Source organism: Nuphar pumila, chromosome 5, assembly GCF_984573655.1.
Source record: "Nuphar pumila chromosome 5, dmNupPumi1.hap1.1, whole genome shotgun sequence".
In the NCBI taxonomy this organism is placed as follows: domain Eukaryota; kingdom Viridiplantae; phylum Streptophyta; class Magnoliopsida; order Nymphaeales; family Nymphaeaceae; genus Nuphar; species Nuphar pumila.
Window position 1 is genome coordinate 135,735,540 of NC_143253.1, and position 25,361 is coordinate 135,760,900.

A 25,361-nucleotide genomic window follows, 5' to 3' on the forward strand; every position below is an offset into this window, starting at 1 on the left:
AACATAAAAAAACGTTAGAATTGAGAAAAATCTGAGTGAGCAGCAGTAAGAAGCGAGAGAAAAATACTAAGAAAACGAGGAACCAAAGGTGAGGAAGGAAGTGATCGGAAAACCAGTTTTTCATTTTTGTGGGATTCTCCCACCAACGCACAAAAGCCATGATCTTTTCATGCAATGGATTCAAAAGCCAGGATCTTTCATGTAATTGATTTCATCCCCCACATAGCTTCTCACAGGTGAAGTTGGTGCTGATTTGTTGAGGATTCCATTATATCTTTGCCCTCCAGTGGCAGGTTCATCTTCATGTGAACCCAATTAGTGACTTATTCCCCCTATTTGGCTAGCCATAAACACGCTGGTCCCCATCTGGGTCATCCCATGGAATGTTAAATTAAGAGCCCCATATCATCTTTGTAGAAACATGTCTCACCAAAAAGGTGTCTCAGACTGGCTCAGTCAAACTTATAACCAGAAAGACTCCAGTGCCTATCTTGAATCATGGGAAAAGTGAGGGCGATTGGGAATGAATCGTGAGAAACAATTTTAAGCAAGGGTAAAGGTATAGTTATATAACAGTGGTATATGTATTCTATTTATTTATTAGTTATTTATAGATCGGACTTTATGAATGTACCCAAAAAGGTTTGGTTAGTAGAAAAGGAGTTTTGAATCATGCGATTACGAAGTGCAAGTATATTTTTTAAGAGCTTCGAACTTTAACGGCTTTCAATGCACTAAAATTTTACAACTGAAAGAATCGTACTTTTAGATCCCAAGGTTTGACTCATAGCAAATAAACTAAATTGTTACACATTTATGTGGTCAGATTGAGTCGATAAAGCTTAAACATATAATTTTTGGCTTAATAGTTCTTGGCATTCAAATACACACACACACTATATATATATAATTCTCAAACCCCATATGAATTATGCTTTTTTAAGATGTCTTGTTTTTTCAATCTGACTGTGCATGTATTCTATTCTTGATTTTGTAAGAATCAGTGCTTGCGTCGTCCAATTCTGACATTAGTAGTTTTTTATAGAGTTTAAAATAAATCATTTAAATTTTTTATAAATTTCTATGTTTCAAAAAAATTATAATTTTATGTAAAAGAAACATAGTTCAAGCTAACATGTGGTCCATGTCGAACATCTGAAGGGTCGGGTTTGCCAAAAAAGTGGGAGAAATATATACCAAGTTCACATATTTGGTGGTTTGCATATATATATATATGAATTTGTAAGTTTTGAATATTTATAAAAAAACTTAGACCCACAATTTTAAACATTATAAAAACCTACCTGCATATCAGAATCAGATGATTTAAGAATCCATTCTTATAAAATCAAGCATGTAGAATAGGTCAGATTTAAGCAAAACATGGAAAAAAATCCGTCAAAATCGTGGTTAGCTAGAAAAGTAATTAGCAGCTACCACCTTAAAGTGGTACACACTCTTGTTTACATAGATCCCATGCATAGGTGTTTTGCATGGTTTATTTACTATGTTAAATTTTTTTATCATATTAATACATCATAAAATCCTACTTTAAATGAAAGATTTTATCATGTTTAATACATCATAAAATCTTACTTTAAAGACAGTGAAAATCAACAGTTCATAATTCATGAAAATATAGGTGGTCTAAAAATAGTATAAATATTATATTTCAATCAATTTTAACACATGAAAATAGAAAACAGAATCCAAATATTAGATTTTGCATTTAGAACATTGATCTATATAAATATATAAATCAAGTGTGTATCACCATAAGTTATCGTGGTACACAGGTACACTAAGCATCCTTCTCCCCCTCTTTATATATATATATATAATGCAGAGCTGCTGGCAGATGCCAACAAAGACTCTCGGGCATGGTCCCCTCCAGAATCACAAAACCAAAATAAGTAAAAAAACCGATGCTGTCAAGAAAAGTGGGGAAAATAGACCAAGCGCGTTATACTTGTACTGGTCTGAATGGCAGAGAAGAGTCAATTTGCAATCTCTCTCTCTCTCTCTCTCTTGAACGCGGCAAGACCAACCTGTCGTCGTGTTAGAAGGGGACTCCAGAGATACCCCTGCCTCAGAGAGAGAGAGAGAGATGAAAGTGAAGGTGGGGAAGGCGTATTCATGGAACAGCCGGCGGAAGGTGAGCCTCTCGGTCGTCTTCTTCCTTTGCTCCTTCTTCGTCGTCGCCGGTTTCTTCGGATCCCTCCTCCTCTCCTCTCAGGTACCCATCATTTGACACACTCCCCACCATCCCATCTCTCTCTCTCTCTCTGAAGATGGTGGTGATGAATGACAGGATTTGTCTGGGAGCTCGCGGCAGATGGAGGATCGAGCTTTGCTTGAGGGAGATGGGGAGGAGCCGTTCGCTTCGATGCCGCACGGCAGAACTGGTGATCCTTCCATCAACTTCGTTCCTTTTCAGGTTGTCTTCGTGATTACGTCTTGTTGGTCGCTCTGTTTCCTCTTTGTTTCATTGCTTTTTTTTTGGGCGGGGGGTGGAGGATGGGAGGGAGTGGGGGATTTGCTTCTGTTCGGCCTCTGAAAGAATCGGTGGTTTTGGGGAGTCAGGTACTGAGTTGGAGGCCTCGCGCGTTGTACTTCCCTGGATTTGCGGAGCCTGAGCAGTGCCAGACCATTGTCAAGGCTGCCAAGGCGATCATGGCGCCGTCCACGCTCGCGTTGCGGAAGGGAGAGACGGCTAACAATACTAAGGGGATCAGAACTAGGTAATTTGTTAAGCGTGCCCATCGATGAATATCCGTTATTATCCAAATCTTTTAAGTAGTTCTTTCTTTCAATGCTCTGTGAAGATAGCGTGAATTGCTACTGCACCCAATTAGGAATTATTTTCTGGCATTGTCTCTATGAAATTTTTGTGTCAATTGTTTTTTGAAGATTTTTTTTTTTTTGAATTGTATGGTTTGTATGTCCTTTTTGATAATTGGATATCATATTTGTACATGAAATTGTGATAATCAAATTTCTAAGTGGACATTGTTTGCATTATTACAAGAATGCAGGAAGTCTTCACCACATTCTATATTTCTTTTTAATTGATTGTTATTGTTGTGGGAGAACTTGATTGAAACAGGAGCGTTGCCATGTTGATCAGAAAGTCATATAGTTTGTGAGACAGATGTTTGACAAGAGCCCTTCGTTTTGGTTTCTTCAGAACAAATTAGTTCTTTCTGAACAGATATTTTGCTTGGTGAGAGCCCTTTGGAATACTTATATTCAAAAGTTGAATCTAAGAATTAGTGAATTCTTGAGTTGCTTCTTAGAAAGACAAAAAGAAAAAACAAATCATCTTTCTCCAGATGCATTTCTTAGAGTAACTTGTACTTTCAATAAGTTCCACTCTGTGAAACCTAAGGGTATGTTTGATGCCGCATTCCGGGCGTCCTACTGGATGAAAAGGCTAATATTCATGCATTTTTAACAAAAGTGGGACACGGCGGATGCCCAGAACGCCATCCGCCTCATCCACAATACCTCGTTATTTTCATTCCACACACCCCTGTTACGAAAAAAACAGGACGGGGGACAATTAAAAAAAATGCATCGACGAGCGCCCCATGCCCATCTATGCCTCTCTCTCTCTCTCTCTCTCTCTCTCTCTCTCTCTCTCTCTCTCTCTCTCTCTCTCTCTCTCTCTCTCTCGTGTGTGCAGCGGCAGCCGGCATAGGAGAGAGGCGAGGCCGACGAAGGGGCAGCAGCCGGGGGAGGGGGGAGGTGAGGCCGGCGTTGCTCATCGTCATCATCGATTCACCTCCTCTACCAGCAGTGCCACACAAACAGCAAGAACCCCTCTGTCTTTGTTGTTTCTGTGCAAAGAAGAAGGAAAGGAGAAGAGGACGAAGAAGAAGAAGAGGAAGAAGGCAATAAGAAGAGGTTTTCGTCAACCTCTCCCATTTTCTCGTAAGCGCCCCCAATCGATCCGCATCTCCTTCTTCGCAATTCGACGGTTCTTCTTCACCTTTAATTTTGGGGGTTTTCATTTCCGGTTCGCAGCTTTCGCTCTAGGGTTTTGTTTTTTTAGACGCGACTGTCAGTTAATCGTGCAATTGTTTCTTTTCTCTCAAGCATTTGTGGGTTTTTGACCATTGAACTAGATTGCGTATTTTTTGCCTGTTGGAGTTGGATATTGTTTCCGACCTTGTATTTCTGTTTGTGTGTGTTGGATATTTGATATAGTTATGTGTGTGCTCAGTTTTTTTTGTTGTGAATCAGGCCGGTATTGCGGTTGCAGAAGAAGCGTGCGGCGACGATCATGCGGTTGCGGCGGGACAGGACCGAGCTCACGATCGCTGAAGCTTGGGCTCTCCGGCGAGATCCCGGTGTCTGTCCCAGTTGTCCGCACATCGTCAAACAGTGGTCATTTGGAACACAACATCCGAGTACTGTCCAAACTGTAATGAAAAAAGGCGGAAGCACCAATAGAGCAAAAGGGTCACTCTTTAAGAGTGACTACTAGAGTCAAGAACACAAACACCGAATGTGCACACACAAAACTCTCAAATATAGAAAATGACTAAAAGTCATAAGTTGGATTTATTGAAGAAAAGAAGAGAAGGGTGTAAAAACCCATGCTTACAAGAGGGGAAGACCTCCTCTATTTATAGAGGAGGGAAGCACTAAAAGGAACCACAAGGGGGGCTCCCTTGTAGTCATTACAAAAAAGGAAAAATAAAGAAAAAAGAAAAAGGAAAAAGGGGAAAAAAGAAAAATAAAAAAGAAAAAGATACATATGTGGTTTTACAAGAATACCCCTATCGGGTATTTATCTAAATGAGAAATAGTATATATATACTTATATATATACGGATGTATATATATAAGTATATATATATATATAAGTATATATATATATATATATATATATATATATATATATATTTTAACACGCCCCCTCAAACTTTACGGGGAGAAGACCGAAAGTTTGCTAAGGAGGAACATAAATTGTGGAGTTGGAAGCGCTTTGGTGAAGAAGTCAGCTAGCTGATATTCTGAAGTAACATATGGTAATGAGATAGTCCCTCTGAGATATTCGTCTCGAACATAATGGCAATCCATCTCGATATGCTTTGTCCGTTCATGAAAGGTGTGATTGCTGGCAATGTATATCGCACTTTTGTTATCACAGCAGAGCTTGGTAGGAGTGGAAATGAGGACGCTCATGTCAGCAAGGAGACTTCTAAGCCATACGATTTCCATAGTTGTCATCGCCATAGCCCGATACTCAGCTTCAGTAGATGATAAGGAGACCTTCTGCTGCTTCTTGCATCTCCACGAAATGAGAGATTCACCTAAAAAAATACAAAGACCCGTAATTGAGATACGATCATTGGGATTGCCTCCCCAGTCTATGTAAATGAATATATTTCTTTACTGTATTGTACCACTTGTACAGCATACTGTACTGTATTGTACTACTGTACTGTATTATACTGTATTGTACAACATACTGTATTGTACTATTGTACTGTATTGTACTGTATTGTACAGCATACTGTACTGTATTGTACTATTGTACTGTATTGTACCACTCGTACAACATATAAATATCAATGGAAAGGGGAGAAGACATCATTGCCGCCCAATATTTTTTTCTCTCTTCCCTCTTACCTCTCTCTCTCTATCTCTTGCTACGATAGTAAGGTGACTCCCACATCTGATTTCTCACATGGTATCAGAGCCAAGGGCGTGGTAATCACGATCATCTGGAAGGCCCCTAAGGACCTTGACGTGCGTTTTTGGGCGTTCTCAAGGAAAGTGTTTTTTTTCATCTTTTCTCTGTTGTTTCTCCGTTGAATCACTATATTTCGACGTCGTTTCTTCATTTCCTCATATCGTGCATCTTTTCCTTCTTACATATTCTGTTATCCCCAATTTTATCAACCCTAATTTCTGTTTTCCCCAAATTTGGGAACCCTCATTTCTCAAAAGTGCCTCTTTTCTCAAACTTCTTGTGATTTCTTATCTATTTCTTGCAATATAGTTGATAAATCGTACATTCTGCACGATTAACTAAAAAATCGTGATTTCCAAAACTCAAAAATTTCTGTCCGTACGGTTCTGTCCGTACAACCTACGAATTTCTGTCGTCTGTCGTGCTGTTTGATTCATCTTTGATCTTCTTCCTTATGGATTCTAAAATCAGCCCCGGATTTCTTTCTCAACTTGTTTCTCACAAATTAACTCATGATAACTACTTACTTTGGAAACGCCAAATTCTGCCGTTTATCCGAAGTCATGGTCTTTCCGGGCATCTGGATGGGGGATCACCCGCCCCACCTATGACTATTACGCAAGAGGTAACTGGTAATGATGGGAAGGTGAGTTGCATTGCTATTCCAAATCCTGCGTATGATGTTTGGTTTCAGAAGGACCAATCTGTGGTTGCCTATTTGACTGCCACGTTATCTGATCGTATATTACAAACTATCTCTGACCATTTTACTGCTGCAGAACTATGGAGACATCTTGCTCACTCTTATTCACAGGTTTCTGAATCACGTGCACTTCAACTGAAATGGCAGTTCCAATCTATGCGAAAGGGAACTAAGACCATTACTGAATTTCTAGGGGATATCAAAATTATCATTGATCAGTTGGCCGCTATTGGATATCCTGTTTCTGACAGAGATGTTGTTCAGCAGGTATTGGGAAGCCTTGGGCCCCAATATCGTATGTTTTGCATTGCATTACAGGTTGCCTCTACACTTCCATGCTTTGAGGATTTACAGGCCAAACTCCTACAGTATGAAGTTAGTTTGACTCAAGATCATCTTATTGATGATCCTCATCCTGTCATGTTTACATCTGGGTCTACCTCATTTCGTCCACCTGCTGCTCATATGGGCCGTGGAGGACTCCTTCCTACTCCTACTGCTCCACCTGCCACTAGAGGTACCCGTGTCCCTACTTGCTTCCATTGCAACAAGCGTGGCCATGTGAAAGCAGATTGTTGGCACAACCCACAGAATCGCAACAAGGCAGGGAGGCCAGGACCAAGAGCTGGACAGATGAATGTTAGACAGTTTCAGGGGCAGCCGCAGGGAAATTTTCGAGCACATCAGGGTACTGATCAGGGACAGAGTGCAGGGTTGCCACATGATGTGCAACAAATTCTGATGACTGCATTTAACAACATGAATTTGCGTCAGAATGATGATGGAGTTTGGTATATTGATTCTGGAGCAGCCGCACATGTTACTTCTGATGCAAGTAAACTTTCCAACATGGTTCCTTATATTGGCACTGACACTATTGTCACGGGAGATGGTTCCCACCACCCTATTTCTCATACTGGAAATGCATCTCTCTCTTTGTCACAATCTACACTACCATTGAAAAATGTCTTACTCACTCCTGCCATTGAGAAAAACATTTTATCTGTTTCTAAATTGGTTGATGAAACAAATTCATCCATGGAATTTACTCCGTCTTCTGTTTGTCTTAAGGACCTTCGAACCAAGAAGATGCTCGCTAAGGGTGAACGACGCGGAAACATGTACGTCTTCGAAGCAGCCCCCGGGACTTTGAAGACGTCATCTACCGTGTCTCCATCTTTTCCTGCTTATTTGAGTCAGTCTTCTTCTGTTATGCAATGTAATAAGCCAGTTTCTTGGCATCGTCGGTTAGGTCATTGTAGTCAAGGGTTCCTTGACAAATTGTCTTCTCAGGGTTTTATTCCCAAAGTCAAATTAGATCATAAGTGTCCTAGTTGTAATGTCTGCAAGAGTCATGTACTTCCCTTTCAAAGTATCAATAAAAGAGCTTCCAAGCCATTTGAAATTATTCACTCTGATGTTTGGGGCCCAACTCCTGTTTCATCTCTATCTGGCTCTCGTTATTATGTGTTATTTCTTGACTCTTTCACTCGTTACACTTGGATTTACTTTATGAAATCTAAATCTGAAGTGTTCAAACTTTTCAAACAATTCCATGCTCTTGTTCAGAACCTTTTCAATTCAAATATCACTTATTTCCAGTGTGATGGTGGTGGAGAATACATATCTCATGATTTTAGTGAATATTTAAAGGACCATGGCATCACACGTAACTCCTCTTGTCCTTACACTCCACAACAGAATGGAGTAGCAGAACGTAAGCATCGGCATATTGTTGAAACCGCGTTAAGTATGATGCACAATATTGATATTTCTTTCTCTCTTTGGACTGAGGCCTTTCACACTGCAGTGCATATCATTAACAGGTTGCCTATGGAATTATTAGGAGATCAGTCTCATTATTTGCTTCACGGTTCTCACCCTTCTTATGATGATTTGCATGCTTTCGGATGCATTTGTTATGTCCATGTGGATCATTCTTTACGTAACAAGTTTCAGGACAGAGCAGTTCAGTGCAGATTTCTGGGATATGCCGATGGGTATAAAGGATATAGTTGTTATGATCCTATTTTGGGTAAGATTAAGGTGTCTAGAAATGTTGTTTTTGATGATGACCATTTCAGCACTTGTGATACTTCTCAGGTATATGAGCAAACTACTTATGATCCATGGCTTTGTGATACTTTGCTATATGACTCTATCAGAGATCCTGTTGTTGATGAACCAATTCAGTTTGAAGCAGACAACTCCATCATCCAGGATGCACCTTCACGGTTTTCAGGTTTGGTTTATGCCCGTCGAGGAGCCCCTTCAACTCCATCTCACGAGGCTCCCCCTCTTCGACGATCCACACGTGAAAGGCATCTTATCCATCGTTGGGTTAGTTACAACATTTTTTCTCTTGACTTTCAGTTGTTTCTAACCAATGTGGCCAAAGAGAAAGAGCCGTCTACTTTCCATCAGGCAGCCCATTCTCGAGCTTGGGTTGAAGCTATGAACGAAGAAATGGCAGCACTTCATGAATGTCATACATGGGATATTGTTCCTCGACCTGTTGATAGAAATGTTGTTGGTTCCAAATGGGTTTACAAGATCAAGCGTAAACCAGATGGTAGCATTGAAAGATATAAAGCTCGCCTTGTTGCACGCGGATTCACACAACAATATGGGCAAGATTATGAGGAAACTTTTAGCCCTGTTGTCAAAATTGGCACCATTCGTGTGATCCTCACTTTGGCACTTCAGCATGGTTGGTCTCTTAGCCAGTTGGATGTCAAGAATGCGTTCCTACATGGGGACTTGAAGGAAGAGGTGTATATGGAGCAACCTCCTGGATATAGTGAACATGATGCGGCTACATGGGTTTGTAAATTGAGAAGGTCTCTTTATGGTTTAAAACAGGCATCTCGGTCTTGGTTTGAGAGTTTCTCCATGGAAATTCAGCAGCATGGCTTTTCTAAGAGTATACTTGATCATTCTTTATTTATGTATAAGAATGATCATGTTACTACTTGGGTTCTTATATATGTTGATGACATCATTATCACTGGGAGTGATGATGCACATATTGCCTTGGTCAAGTCTTTACTCATGGCCAAATTCAAGATGAAGGACTTAGGCCCATTGCGATACTTCTTGGGAGTTGAAGTCGATAGACAAGATGATCGACTCACTCTAAGTCAACACAAGTATACTCTTGACATGCTTCACACCACTGGTATGATTAATTGTAAACCTCTCAGCACCCCATCTGTCTTAAATCATAAGTTTAGTGCAAAAGAAGGCCAATTATATCATGATTCCACTTTATATCGCCGCATTGTTGGTATGTTGCAATATCTTACATTTACAAGACCTGACATTGCTTATACTGTAAATCAAGCATCTCAGTTTATGCATGCTCCCACTGATTGTCATATGGAATGTATTAAGCGTATTCTCAGATATCTGAAAGGGACTATTGGAGATGGATTGCTCTATCACAAAGATGAAAGCTTCACTACAGGACACCGTTTACTTACATATTGTGATGCAGATTGGGGTGGGGACCCTGATGAGCGTAGGTCGGTTTCAGGATATTGTGTTTTTATTGGCCCAAATATTGTCACTTGGAGTAGTAAGAAACAAAAGGCCATTGCTAAATCCAACACTGAGGCAGAGTACAGGGCAATGGCAGCAGGGACAGCTGATGTCACTTGGGTACGACATCTTCTTCAAGAGTTGAATGAACCTATCTCTTCCTCTCTGCTTTTATGTGATAATCAAAGTGCCATTAATATTTCTTTTAACCCTATTCATCATTGTCGCACGAATCCCATTGAGATTGATCAGCATTTTGTTAGACAAAAGATTGAAACAGAAGAAATTGAGGCTTCGTATGTCAGATCAGAAGACCAAGTAGCAGACATCTTCACCAAAGGATTGGTTAGTCATCAATTTTGGTTACTTAAGGGCAAGTTGAGCATGATTGAAGATCATCCTCAACTTGAGGGAGGCTGTTAAATATGTATATGTAAATGAATATATTTTTGTACTGTATTGTACCACTTGTACAGCATACTGTACTGTACTGTATTGTACTGTATTGTACAGCATACTGTACTGTATTGTACTATTGTACTGTATTGTACAGCATACTGTACTGTATTGTACTATTGTACTGTATTGTACCACTCGTACAACATATAAATATCAATGGAAAGGGGAGAAGACATCATTGCCGCCCAACATTTTTTTTTCTCTCTTCCCTCTTACCTCTCTCTCTATCTCTTGCTACGATAGTAAGGTGACTCCCACATCTGATTTCTCACAAGCATCAGTAAAAGCAGTCAATTCAAGAGATGAGGAAGAGGATAAGAAGAGTCCCTTTGAGATGGTATTTTTGATATATCGCACAATTCTCATTACGGCCGCCATATGAACCGTGGTAGGTGCGTGCTGGAACTGGCTTGCTGCATGAACCGCATGGGCTATGTCAGGACGGGTGATGGATAGATAAGTGAGGGATCCAATTAATTGACGGTAGGGAGTTGGATCTTCAAGAAGAACACCATCTTCAAGTCTAAGTTTTGCATTGATAACTTCGGGAGTCTCAACTTTCTTTTCATCAGATATTCCTGATTTGGTACAAATTTCAGCAGCTAACTTCATCTGAGATAAGATGTATCCACGTTCGGAATAAGCCACTTCAATTCCTAAAAAATATCGCAAATAACCAAGGTCAGACATATCAAAGGTATCTTTTAGTATAGACTTAACATCATTTACTCCCTTTTTGTCATTCCCAGTGATGATCATATCATCAACATACAACAGAAGCATAATAATGGAGTCACCTGTTCTTTTCACAAAAAGAGCAGTGTCAGTATAACAAGAAGAAAATCTTAAATTTATTAATATGTTACTAAACCTATCATACCAAGCTTTAGGTGCTTGCTTAAGACCATATAAAGCCTTTTTTAATTTCAAAATTTTTCCATTTAAATCCATACCTGGAGGTGGTTTCATATACACTTCTTCATTTAAATTACCATTCAAAAAGGCATTTTTGACATCAAGTTGAAAGATTGGCCATTTTTTTAACTGCGGCTATAGCAATAAGAGCTCGAACACTAGTCATTCGAGCAACGGGGGCAAAGGTTTCATCATAATCTACCCCCTACTCTTGGGCATATCCTTTGGCTACCAACCTAGCCTTATACCTTTCCAATGAACCATCACTCTTAGTTTTTACTTTAAAAACCCATCTACATCCGATGGGTTTCTTGCCATTTGGAGGATCAATGATTTCCCAAGTTTGTGCCTTTTTAAGAGCATTAAGTTCAAGTTGCATAGTTTCATTCCAATGAGCATATTGCTTAGCATCATTGTAATGAGATGGTTCATGAAAAGAGTGAAGAGCAAGTAGGCATGCTCGAAAGTTAGGCGAAAAAGAATCATAAGAAACAAATCTATTTGGTATTTTGGAAATCCGATTTGATCTTCTTTGAGAAGTCTCTTCGGTGAACTCATTTTGGGAAAAATTTTCAAGGGCACAAGGAGGATTCCTTTCATTCCTTCTAGAGTAGACTTGAATTTGTCTTGAAACATTTTCTTCTAAGTTTTGATCATCGTTTGGATGTTCAACAAGATCTTCACTAAGAGATTCATTAGGATCAATATGATCATCTATGATGTTTTCTTTAGGCAATAAGTCAAATAAGAATGAATAATCAATATTTTCATTCGGTTGGTGCGAAAAACCACTTTCCTCTTCAAGGAATGTGACATCTTTAGAGATATAAAGCTTGTTTTTAAGTATGTCAAAACATCGATACCCTTTTTGTTTTTCGCCATATCCCAAAAAAATACATTCAATAGCCCTAGGGGAAAGTTTATCATTCTTGTGAGTTAAAACAAAACATTTACATCCAAAAATTCTTAGTCTTTTGTAATCGGGAGACATATTGTAAAGTTTTTCAAATGGAGAAAGATTTTTCAAAGAGGACGAAGGGGTTCTATTGATAAGATATGTAGAGGTTAAAACCGCTTCGGCCCAAAAGGATTTTGGAATGTTTCTTGAGATTAATAACGTTCTTGTAGTCTCTATTATGTGCCTATGCTTTCTTTCCGCAAGTCCATTTTATTGCGGAGTGTTGGGACAAGAACGTTGGTGGAAAATTCCATTTTCTTTCAAATAGTTTTGAAAATCATTGGACATATATTCGCCTCCCGAATCGGATCTAAGAATAGATAAATTTCCCAAAAATTGGTTTTTGACCATAGCATGAAATTCTTTAAAGAAGGAGAAAACTTCAGATTTGCGACTTAGGAAGTAAATCCACGTGAATCGAGTAAAATCATCAATAAATACCACATAATACGAAAAACCTCCTTTAGACAAAATAGGGGAAGGTCCCCACACATCGGAATGAATAAGTTCAAATGGCCGAGTGGTAAAGTAACTTCTTTGTGGAAATGGCATAGCTTTAGATTTCCCAAAAATGCAATCTTTACAAGTCATGTGATTGTCTTTACAAGTATTGTTCAAAAACGAAAAAAGAGACATTTTTACAAAATTTGGATGGCCAAGTCTCTCATGCCATATTCCAATACTTTTGTCTTTTACAAGATTGCATGATGCCTTAGATGGGAGAGTCAAAAAATCCATAAAGTAGAGGTCACCCCTTCTATGGCCTTGCCCAATCAGCTTCCCTGACTGGAGATCCTGCACGGTGCAATCCTTAGGTGAGAAAGAGACTTGGCATCCATGATCGGTGATTTGAGATACGGAAAAAAGATTTAAATTTATTTTAGGAACGATTCTTACTTTAGGAACAAAGAAGTTTTTGAAATCAAGAGATCCAATACTTTCAATTTTTAGTGATGTACCATCGGCCGTTGAAACACAAGAAGATATAGGTTCGGAAAAAATATTTGAAAGAGAATTTTTATTTGATGTCATATGAAAAGAAGCACCGGAGTCTAGTATCCACATACCTGGAGGAGATGAAGAGTAGGCAATGGCGGCCCCGGATGTTGAAGGAGAAGTCTTGAGAAGATGTTGGAGAACTTCGGAGATGTGATTTAGAGTTTCTTTGATATCTCCTTCTTTGGTACTTTCTTCCTTCTTTGGAGAAGTTTCCCCAACCACGGCAACTTTTCCTTTGAGTTTTGGACAAGCCGGTCTAATGTGACCCGGTTCATTACAATAATGGCATATTATTCCCCTTCTAGGCCCATTGATATTTTTGTTAAAGTGGGGAGGTCTATATGCTTTAACATTTGATCCGGGCCTATTAACGGCCAAAACCTCATTATTCCTAATGCTCAAGCCAAGTCGAGTTTCTTCTTGCCATACTTCGGCAAGAGCATCTTCAATAGGTAGGGCTTTGCTTCTATGGAGAAGAGATGCCCTAACTTGTTTAAATTCCGAGCGAAGTCCATGAAGGAATTGAAAAAAGTGCTCCTTTTCAATTTGTTCCCTTCTTAGTTCAATATCTTGTGGAGCAACCCATTTGGGCTCAAGAAGGGCAAGCTCATCCCAAAGAGGGGTTAGAGAGCTAAAATAGTCACGAACACTCATATCCATTTGTTTAGTGGAACGGATTTTTTCTTGACAAAAGAATTGCCGAGCAAGATCCTTTTGGGTATACATACCCTTAAGAAAAAACCAAGCCTCATTGGCCCTTCTAAACTTGGCAATATTAGCACAATTTTTGAGATCTATATTGTTCATAAACCATGCCAAAATTTTGGCATGGTTACTTTCCCAATCCTCGATTTTGGATTGATGTTCATTAATGGCTTTGATGCGCTCATCGCCATCTAAAGCCTTTTCAACTTCATTTTCAATTTTGGTAAGAACAAGAGAGGGTTCGGGAGTAGTTCCCATAACAAAGCCCCAAAGTTTCTTACCTCTTAGATGATTTTCCATAGCGGAGGCCCACATGAGATAATTGGACCCATTTAGCTTGAAAGAAAGCTCCACTTTAGAGTCACGTTCCATCGGCACCAAATATTCTTCTTTTCTTCAAAACTTTGAGAGGCACGCTTTCCAAGATGACAAAAGAATAGCCCAATCACCAACCGAGCTCTGATACCATGTAATGAAAAAAGGCGGAAGCACCAATAGAGCAAAAGGGTCACTCTTTAAGAGTGACTACTAGAGTCAAGAACACAAACACCGAATGTGCACACACAAAACTCTCAAATATAGAAAATGACTAAAAGTCATAAGTTGGATTTATTGAAGAAAAGAAGAGAAGGGTGTAAAAACCCATGCTTACAAGAGGGGAAGACCTCCTCTATTTATAGAGGAGGGAAGCACTAAAAGGAACCACAAGGGGGGCTCCCTTGTAGTCGTTGGGAGCCCCAACGGTCAGAAATCTGACCGTTGGAGCCCCAACGACTACAAGTGTGGGGCCCCCTTGTGGTCTTTACAAAAAAGGAAAAATAAAGAAAAAAGAAAAAGGAAAAAGGGGAAAAATAAAAATAAAAAAGAAAAAGATACATATGTGGTTTTACAAGAATACCCCTATCGGGTATTTATCTAAATGAGAAATAGTATATATATACATATATGTATATATATACTTATATATATACGGATGTATATATATAAGTATATATATATATATATATATATATATATATATATATATATATTTTAACACAAACAAACGTTGGACTTGGTACAGTTGTTAGGGAACAAACAGAACCAGTGTTCTGTTCCGTCTTTTTTGTTCATTCCATCCAATCCTGGACAAACCATCAAACATACCCTAATGCTGACTAATAGAAGCATTTACAATTGCTAGTCTGGTCCTCCTATTGGAATGCATGGTCCTTCAGTCATTTACGTGTTTTTTGGGTGGCCCCTATTTCTGAGTGCAAATTCAGTGTTTCCAGCCGCATTTCCACATCAATGATGGCTATTGTGGCTAGACCCATTTGGCATTAAGGAAATCCATTGAAGAACTTGGTTGAAGGGAAACATAATTTATCCTTATTACAACAATCCTCAACCCACCCATCCACCCCAAGAAAAGAGAAAAAAGTAGAAATAGAACTGATTTGGATGAACAAAGCTATTGGCAGGCTCCCAACTTGTTAATGTTGTAGAATCTAAGCCTATGTTGTTGTTACTGTTGTCAGAGGAATCTTTGACATCTGAGTTATAGCATATATATTAAATATTTAAATTGAGGTAGCTTCAATTTCAGGTATAAACTGAGTATGTTTGATTGATCTTGCAACAGTTCAGGTGCATTTATTAGTGCAGCAGAAGATAAAACAGGAACTCTGTCCCTTATAGAGCAAAAGATTGCAAAAGTGACAATGATTCCAAGGTCACACGGTGAGGTAAATTTTGGAATTCTTTTTATTATTTAAAGGTTTTCCATGGCCCTGCTTTTTATGTCTTTTGACCATTCCATGTCTATGGTTTTATCATCCACCCATCCACTGACAATTTGTTTGTGTAATTAGATTTTATCATATTTTTTATTTCCTACTCATACCACTGGCAGCTTGGACAAACCAAAGCTCATTTTCTTGTCTTATATTCTGGAATCATTTTTATTGGACTGTACAACATGGTTTCAGCATCATATCCTGTTGTAGGCATGTCTTTGGCTTATTTCAACACATTTGGCTAGGTTCTTTGATCTAGATTATGGTTTTACACTATGTCACATGGGTGCGGGAGCGGGTGCGGGGATTCGGCAGGGGCAAAAATGTATATATATATATATATATATATATATATATATATATATATAGAGAGAGAGAGAGAGAGAGAGAGAGAGAGAGAGAGAAGGGGGTCGGGGGTTCCCCGGCGCGGGTCGGGGTTCAGTTTTTTTTGCTGGTGTGTTTGTTTGAAGACTTGTTACCCACGTTCTGCTTGTTGTGTACTTTAGCTCAACGGGACAAAATTGATGAACTGAAAGGATTGGCAATCTGATCAACCTAGCCTGTTGCGTTCTGTTGACTGTCATGATTCAATCATGTCTGAACTCCCTGGTCTTCACGAAAAAAAATATAAGTGAAAGGTTTGACGTGGTTTGTTGGAGAGAGAGTCTTTACGAGGCCTACGGCGCCACTGCCTAGGGTTCTTCAAATTTCATTTTATATACAGTTGCACACAGATGACAGCTAAAATAAATTTATTGGATTTGACATGTGGAAAAGAGAGGTCTACACAAGGCTACGGCTAAAGCACCCATCTCGTCAGGAGAAAAGTGAATACTAATAGCCACCAAGGCTCTACTCTACCACCACCATTATCATTTATTATGGAGAGAGAAAATCCTTGACGAAAAAGGATTTGGTTGGTTGAAGCATAAAGACTTCAAAAGGCTCTTGAATTTTGGTTTTAATTTTTGAGGAAGATGGATCATCATTTCCAAGTTAACAGTATGTTTTCCAACGTTGTGAATTAATTGTTTGGAGGCAGGAATAGCATGGGATGCCAACAAAGCTCGTCAGATGTTGTGGACACAAGTGCCCCTTTATAAAACAAGAGCAGCAGCAGCAGCAAGCAGTTGTCCAGAAATTTTTTTTTTAAATTCTGCAGCCCATTTCGTAGGACAGATTTTTTTTTTAATCCAAACAAAAATGGACCGAAATGACCCTGGGTGCGGTCAATGCACCCAGGATCGGGTTGACTGCACCCGGTGCCGCACCCGCACCCGCGTCGAGTCGCGTCGACACGGGTGCGGCACCCTGCTAGCCGAATCCCTGTGACATAGTTTTACACTTTTTAATTCTTAACCCTTTTCGTTGCTTTCAATATTTTATGTTCACCATTTGAGATTGTTGCTGTTCTGTTATTGTCTATTAAATAACCAATGGTCATATTTGGAGAGTGTGAAACTTACTTTGGTAAAATTGAATAAGAATAATTTTGCCTGTTAGTTTTATGCAATTCATGGAAAAGGTTGCTTGCATATATAAATGGATCATGGCTTACAGATCAGATAATATTAGATAACCAAAGTATCGCTGAATTGATCATTGGTAATGTGAATTATGGCAAGGATTATGTTATCAGTTGAGCACAATGAGGGTTCAGGCTTAGTAGACTTTGAGCTGTTAGGGTATGTGTGTATCCTTGAAAACCTCTTTCATCAAGCCATCCAGCTAAGTATCAATTAGATCTTTATATGGCAATAAAAAATTGGGATAACGTATTTAAGTCCTGGTCACCTCATCTCCCTGCTTATAGCCCTCATACACATACGAGAAATGTTTGTGTGTGATGTTAATTTCTTTTGGATATTTGAGACATTTTAGCTTTCTTTCTATCTCATTTTGCACACAAATGATATCTGAAAAAGAAAATTTATGCATTATCCTGTTTTTGGCTTTTGTATTATATTAAAGTCATATCTCATTGTTCTCTGCAAACCCTGATCACCCATTAGTTTTTATCATATTAACCCTGTGTCAATTTTGGCATATCTTGAGGAAGGAAGTTATCAGGATGCGATAGGATTTTCTATAAATATTGGGAAATCGTCATTAAAATATGAAAAAAATTAAAAAAAGAAAGAATATATTTTAACAAATTGTTTACAAAAATGTAAAGAAAATTTAGAAAAGTTTTAGAAATGTAATCAGAAAAAATAAAAAGATAATTTGGCACAAATAAAATAAAAAATAAACAACTATTTCTTAAAAATAGAACAATCATATCTTAGTAATATTTCAATCATATTGCATTATTTTTTTAATTATTGATATTTTGAAACTATCATGGTATTTTCCCTTTCTAATCAAGTTTTCATTATATCACAATATTTTCAAAATATTGGTGATGTCTCTGAGGATGGTTCTTATGGGTCATATTCTATCCAACCTAATTACTTAACTTACATTGCTAAAATAAAGTTTCTTTGTCACTTCTTGCTTGTATCAGATTTTATTGTCCTTTTTATTTCTTGTAATATTTTACTCTTATTGGTTCATATTCATAGGGTATGACTAAGTTTTTATGCTGGCTGTCACTGGCCTACCGCAACCCTCCTTTATTCGGGCTTGGGATCGGCAGTGTATAACTAAACAGTTATACACAGGCGGAGTTAAAGGTACTTTGGTCTTGATTGGATATGGCCCTAAAGGGCCAATTACCCGAACCCGAACCGGCACGGCGGGCGCACGCGCATGTGTGTGGTAGTCATCCCATCAAGGATCTGCTTTAAGCCCTTTCCTATTTGCTATAGTGATGGATGAGCTTACGAGATCAATTCAAGAAAATGTGCCGTGGTGTATGTTGTTTGCTGATGATATTGTTTTGATTGATGAGTCTAGAGTTGGGGTTAATGCTAAGTTAGAATTATGGAGGCAGACATTGGAAGCAAGAGGTTTTAAGTTGAGTAAGAGTAAGACAGAATATATGAAATGTTGGTTTAGTAAGCAACGAAGTAGTGATGGGAGTGTAGTAAAGCTTGGTGAGCAAGAAATACCGGTGGATGATTGTTTCAAATATTTAGGATCTATCATTCAAAAGTATGGAGAAATTGATGGAGATGTAAATCATAGGATAAAGGTTGGGTGGATGAAATGAAAAAGTGCAACTGGAGTGTTGTGTGATCGTAGAATGCCATTGCGGTTGAAGGGAAAGTTTTATAGGATGACTATTAGGCCCGCTTTACTATATGGTACGGAATGTTGGGATGCCAAAAGACATTATATTCAAATAATGAGTGTAGCTGAGATGCATATGCTTAGATGGATGTGTGGAAATACAATAAAAGATAAGATTCAGAATGAGGAGATACGTAAGAAGGTAGGCGTTGCACCCATTGAAAATAAGATGAGAGAGAATCGTTTACGGTGGTTTGGACATATTCGGTGAAGGCCTAATGATGCTCCAGTTAGAAGGATGGAGAAATGGGAAAATATATTAGTTAAAAGAGGTCGTGGTAGGCCTAGGAAGACTTGGATGGAGATGATAGGAAAGGATATGAATGCTTTGAACCTAACCGAGGACATGGCATTGGATAGAAATGATTGGAGGAGAAGGATTCATGTGAAAGACCCAGAATGATTTTCTTTGTTGGTTCATATCGCCAACCCCAATTGTTTTGGGATGAAGGCGTTGTTGTTGTTGTTGTAGTGGTTGTGCTTGATTTAGCTTGTCTTGATTTTATATTTCTTTTTGAATTGCTATACTGTTCAGTGTGAACGACACTAAACTTGTCTTTTTTGAACATAAATTGTCCTATTCTGCTTGTGAATTCATCTGATTGTGTCTTGAGAGCATTCATATGTGTTTTCTATAGCTTTTGTGGTGTTTCTTGCATTACTATTATTGTCGACTTGATGGCATATATATGTTGTTAATGCTTGCACTTATCAGTGTTTTACAGGCTCATAACATCTGAAGTTGCTTTTCTTGTGAGCTTGACTACATATAACTTAATATGGCAGTGTTTTGATTGCCGGTATCATTTGTTTTTCAGGCTTTCAATATTTTGCGTTATGAAATAGGACAGAAGTATGATTCTCATTATGATGTTTTCAATCCTGCTGAATATGGTCCACAGAAGAGCCAAAGGGTACACATCAACATTATCAACTCAAGCATTGTTGAATATGCATGCTTCTGCATTTACTTTCAATCACTTTTTGGGCTTCTATATGCCTTTTGATGCCTCTTCTGTATGGCGATTGTTTTCAGTTCTTTTTCTTGTTTATTGTATTTTATGCTAAGCTTGTTGTTGTACTGAAATAAATTCACATATTATATCCTTCATGATTTAGTCACCAAGTATTGCTTTATTGTGTGCCATGTTCCTTCATATGTTTCTCAAGTTATTGAAGGCCATTACTCAAACGTAAGGAACAAATTGGTCTTAGGCTGTAAGTGGATAGGGTTTTCATATTTAGATATTAGATGGTGGGATATAGTGGCAATTCAGTAACTTGACTGCAAATAGAAGGCATTGAGGTAGAAATATATAGATCATGTGTGAATTAGATGCACTCTGTTTGAGGCATGATACAGTAACACAGGAATTTCAACATGATAAGCATCCTAGTCTGATGCCCTTGGCAAAACATGGGTCATGGAAGCAGTGTGTCTCAGCATAGACTGGAGAAACTGTTACTACTATAGTTCTGGGGTTTAGCATTTATTTCTAAATGTGAACCCTTAAATGTGCATAGAAGATGCATCTTTTCTCTGTTCAGGCATGTGTGCATCATTGCAACATCTGACAATGGAAGTGCTCTACTTGCAATATTGAGGTCATAAACTAATGCAACCTGTTGACTCCCCCACTTAAAATTTTACCATTTCCTCATAGACATAGTATCTGAATTCTACCTTAGGTTCCTGTAAATTCAAAAATAGTCTTAATGATTTGGATGTTTATGGATATGCACATTCTATTTTGCTAGGCCACGTAGCAAATTCAATGTCCACTATGATAGAAGAGAAATTGTGTGTGTGTGTGTGTGTGTGGTTATTTCGAACAATGTTATCAGCTGGACTAAGATTTTTATTCAGTTACGTAACTGGAAGCCATCATGATATCATTTCTTGCTGTCATAATTTTTGGGAAACTTTATGTGATCCATTTTATAGTTTCCCAACAATATCGAACATACCACGTGAAGGATTTCAATATTGTGCCATTCATCGATCTGTTTTGAAGCTATCTGATTTTCTGTTTTGAAGCTATCTGATTTTCTTTTGCATGACACTGTAATTTGATAGATGCCACGAGAATGAATATGTTGGTGAATGATTAGTTACTCCTTGGAAGTGTCCATTTTTTTATGCATATAATTTGATTAACTGGTCTGATTGTTTGAACTCTTCTATTGGCAAGAGGGGAAATTGGATGCAAAGAGTATTGTTCTATTTATTTATGCTATACGATTTCCTGGATATCATTGCTTTACAATTAAAGCCATAGCTAACATGTTGGTCCATTGCTGACAAGTGACAAAGAGTGGAACATTGTTAAATTTGACCAGATGGCTTCTTTTCTGTTGTATCTAACTGATGTTGAGGAAGGTGGAGAAACAATGTTTCCTTTTGAGGTAGTTTTTGAATTATTGGTCTTTTTTTATTTAGATTTTATGTTATTGTTCAATTGGTTTGTACTGTAAATTCATTCCAGTAATTGCATTTTCTGGTGGTTGTACAGGATGGCAAGAATACTGACATTGGTTATGATTACAAAAGGTGTATGGGTTTGAAAGTAAAGCCACGACAAGGGGATGGACTTCTTTTCTATTCACTTTTCCCAAATGGCACAATTGATGTGGTACTGTTGCTTTCGTTATTATACTCCTTTATGAGAGACCATTTATCTATCCTATGATTGATCTTTAGTTATGGTCAACATCATTTGGAGACACCAGAGACTGAGGTGCATCACCAAACCAGTCATTGGTTAATGAAGTATATCATTGATTTTTATGCAGTATTGGTAGTTGCAATCTCACAGAAGACTGCATCTCTTTAATTTATGGGTCGCACTTTCTTTATATTTTTGGTGTTCTCAGTTAACATAGAGTCATGACAGTCGAACTAGACATCTTCACAAGATCCAAGATTTTTTTTGCATTATATCTGATATTTATTTGTTCTAAACGGCAACCAGGATCTCTTATATATATGATTGTCATTATCGAGTTAGTAGAGTTTCTTATATGTGACTAATGATTGAAACGACTGCATTGTCACATGTAGGTTTCCTTATTTCTCAATTTGTGTGTTATTTCTGCAGACATCGCTACATGGCAGTTGCCCTGTGATTAAAGGAGAAAAATGGGTGGCAACGAAGTGGATCAGAGATGAAATAGACAAATCTGGTTGAATTTCTATCAGCAATTTTTTGTTTGGTCATGTTTGTAGGCTCTTCTCATTTAAGGTAGAGGGAAATGATGGTTAGTCTGTAGCCCTCTTCATAATTCAGTTTTGTTTGTTATTTGTCATGTATTTTTGCCATCTGTAAATGATAAAAAAATGAGATGATGTGCTGTACACCATCTTTGAAGTAAATTTTTCAGAAATGATGACAAGATGAGTTCATACCAATTATGTGATGTTGCATCTTGGTTGTCAATAAAGTTCTTGATAAACTAGATAACTTGGAGAAGTTATGTGATTTATTCTGTCACACTTTAAAACAGGCAAGAATATGAACATTTAAAGAGCATTTATAGAACTCTTTCTATTAACTCAACTTTCATTATAAAATAATCCATGCCTTGTACCATTTTTGCAAATCGGTCCCTGCCTTTTTATTAACCTTTGCAAATCAGTCCTTGAGGTTAATAGCTATTAGCTTTCCTGACGTTAAACGGCAGGCAAATTGGTGGTTTTGCCCTTACAAGAGAACCAATTTGCAAAATGTGAATAAGATAGGGACTAATTTGCAAAAAGTTCACACACTAATAACTAATTGATGAAGGGCATCTTGGTGACCAGTTAACCATGGTCAAACTAACAACCGTTAACAGAAGTTGACAGAAGGGCCGGTTTGTAATAACAGTGAGAAATGCGAGGACTGTCAGAGTATCTTGCAAATGGGCTATAAGGCAAGGACCAATTTGCAAAAAAACCAAATTAGTCCTTGCCGTATAACCCATTTGCAAGATAGTCTCTGCCTTTTACCATTGTGGTTTTTTTTGCAAATTGTGACAGTTGTTAGCTTCCCTAACGGTAACTGTCAAAGAACAGACAAATTAATGGTCTTGCCCTTACAAAGGATTCAATTTGCAAAATGCAAATAAGCTACGGATTAATTTGCGACAATTTAATACACTAACTCTTTGGTGAAGGCCATTTTGGTGACAAGTTAACCATGGTCAAACTGATAGACAGAAGGACCAGTTTGTAATAATGGTGGGCGGACTGATTTACAAAATGACATAAGGCAGGGACTCTTTTGCAAATGGGTATAAGGTGAGGACTAATTTGCAAAAAAACCCTTTTCATATAAAAGGCACTCCCCTTCCTATCTCCATGAAGCAAACAGGGCATTTGCTAGACACCTATGTGAAAGGGACACCATAAGAGAAAGTGAAAACAGGTTCTTGTATTGTGTGAGAGTGAAAGACACTCATGTAAACACTCCAAAAATTTCAAGTTCATTCCAAACATCTTTATTTTACAAATGTCATTCCCTTGCAGGGCGATATCGAGTCTCACCCCTAGGTCTACCCTAGTTTAAAGGTCAGTTTTACCCTCTTTCAACCAATAAAATTATCATTTTATCCCTAGGTCACCCTTAGACTTCTCGTTAGTTAGGTTTAACCAAACTCATCTCGAGTTCAGAAAAGTTGGAATGATTGTTATTTCTAACTCCTCTGAGCTCACGATGAGCGAATCCTTATTATTTCTGACTATTCAGCTAATTTAGCTTTATTTCAAGCCAAATAAGTTCACTTTAGCTCAAATCTTAACCAAACTGTCCTCAAGTCAGTCAAATTCAGTAGATCTCATCCCAATAAGTCTGATCTAAGTTCATTAAGAGTTTGAGTAGCTCAGTTTAAGTTCAAAATCACTTTTTCACACTCGGACCTTCGTTTTAGCTCATTCGAGCTTATTTTTAGCTCGTTTGAGCTCAATGCAGTCTAGATTAAGCTGACTCCAGCTGGTTGAGCTAGTGATCTAGCTCCGAAATTAGTTCATCTGAGTATAACTAGCTTATGAATCAGTTCATTTCGAGTCAGTCCAGCTCAAATTAGTTCAGACCAGTTTAGTACCGTGTTTCTGCCCCTGCAGGTTGAAGACCCATTTTTTTTTTTATCTAGGACACTGTTTCCAACAATTTCTGAACTGGGACAAACCTCAAATTCAGAATCGGATCCATTCCTTCACCTAATATTTCATCAATATCCGAGATCTGATCCATTCCAATTCAGATATTGGATCCAATGTTGGATCTGGTGTCTAATTTCTTTCTGGACCTGGACTTTTCATCTGATTTATTCAAAAATTCATATCCAGAGTCCAATTCATTATTTGAACCTCAATTGTCTCATCAGATATCCATGATCCAATCAAACCATTTCATATCCAGTTCGGTCTAGATCCACCTTCCGATCTATTCAAAAGTTTAGTTCAATCAAATTTTGAACTCAAATTAATCTAACATTTGATATTCAATTTCATTTCTGAGATTTTGATTCAAATCTAGATCCAACTTCATTCTTTGAACTGGATCCATATCCAAAATCCCAATTTTATTATGAATTTGGGGCTTTCTCCATTTGCAATCTATAATTTAGGGTTCGATTCCCATTTCGAATCAAATTTCCATCAGATCAAGATCCAGATCCAATCTTTTTCAAAACTTCGGATCCAGATCCTTTTCAAAACTCATTTTTTTATTCTAATTTCAAAATCAATCTTTGAATTTTCAAATTCAAAACCACCATTTTGTAAAAAACTTTTGAAAAATACCCTGGATCCAGTTTAAAATTCAGTTTGGATTTTGAAATATCAAAATGGATCCAGATCCAGTTTCAAAATCCAAATTTTATTTAAAGTCAATTGGGGATTTTCAAATTCAAAATCAAAATTCAATCTTTAGCCCCAATTTTAAAGAAATAATCTTTTGAATTTCAAAAATCCTTTGAAAATACCCTGGATCCAATTTAAAATTCAATTTGGATTACAAAGTATTAAAATGAATCTAGATCCATTTTCAAAATCCAATTTTTATTCAAAATCAATTTGGGGATTTCAATTTCAAAATCAAAATATAATTTTTATTCCCAATTTCAAGATAAATCTTTGAAATTTCAGAAACCAAAATCAATGTTTTGCAAAAATTCTCAAAATTTCAATCTGGATCCGGTTTTGCCCAATTTGGATTTTATAAATCAAAATCGGATTTTTGAAATCCAATTATTTTTAAAATCCCCTTTTCATTATTCATATTTTATCTCTCTTCTTAATTTTTAAAACCAAAAATCAAAAATGTTATTTTCAAAGTGGGGCGTCATTTGGTATTTTCAAAAAAACCAAAATAAAAATTGTTTTTT

The 25,361-nt window shown here is 37.7% G+C and overlaps 1 protein-coding gene across 1 annotated transcript; it reads left to right on the forward strand.

Annotated features, from left to right (window-relative positions):
• Positions 1 to 1,998: 1,998 nt before the first annotated feature.
• On the forward strand, positions 1,999 to 22,451 carry LOC149838913 (putative prolyl 4-hydroxylase 9). The gene is made up of 8 exons (XM_090006875.1): positions 1,999 to 2,236; positions 2,312 to 2,437; positions 2,584 to 2,741; positions 15,608 to 15,710; positions 19,814 to 19,909; positions 21,336 to 21,401; positions 21,509 to 21,628; positions 22,094 to 22,451. The coding sequence occupies exons 1-8, from the start codon at positions 2,108 to 2,110 to the stop codon at positions 22,181 to 22,183; spliced, it is 888 nt and encodes a 295-aa protein (XP_089863001.1). The 5' UTR covers positions 1,999 to 2,107; the 3' UTR covers positions 22,184 to 22,451.
• Positions 22,452 to 25,361: the final 2,910 nt, after the last annotated feature.

Coding starts and splice junctions, on each gene's coding strand:
- LOC149838913 (XM_090006875.1), top strand. CDS start 2,108: ATGAAAGTGAAGGTGGGGAAGGCGTATTCATGGAACAGCCGGCGGAAG. Junction 2,742..15,607: donor ACTAAGGGGATCAGAACTAG/GTAATTTGTTAA, acceptor ATCTTGCAACAG/TTCAGGTGCATTTATTAGTG. Junction 19,910..21,335: donor GTCCACAGAAGAGCCAAAGG/GTACACATCAAC, acceptor AAATTTGACCAG/ATGGCTTCTTTTCTGTTGTA.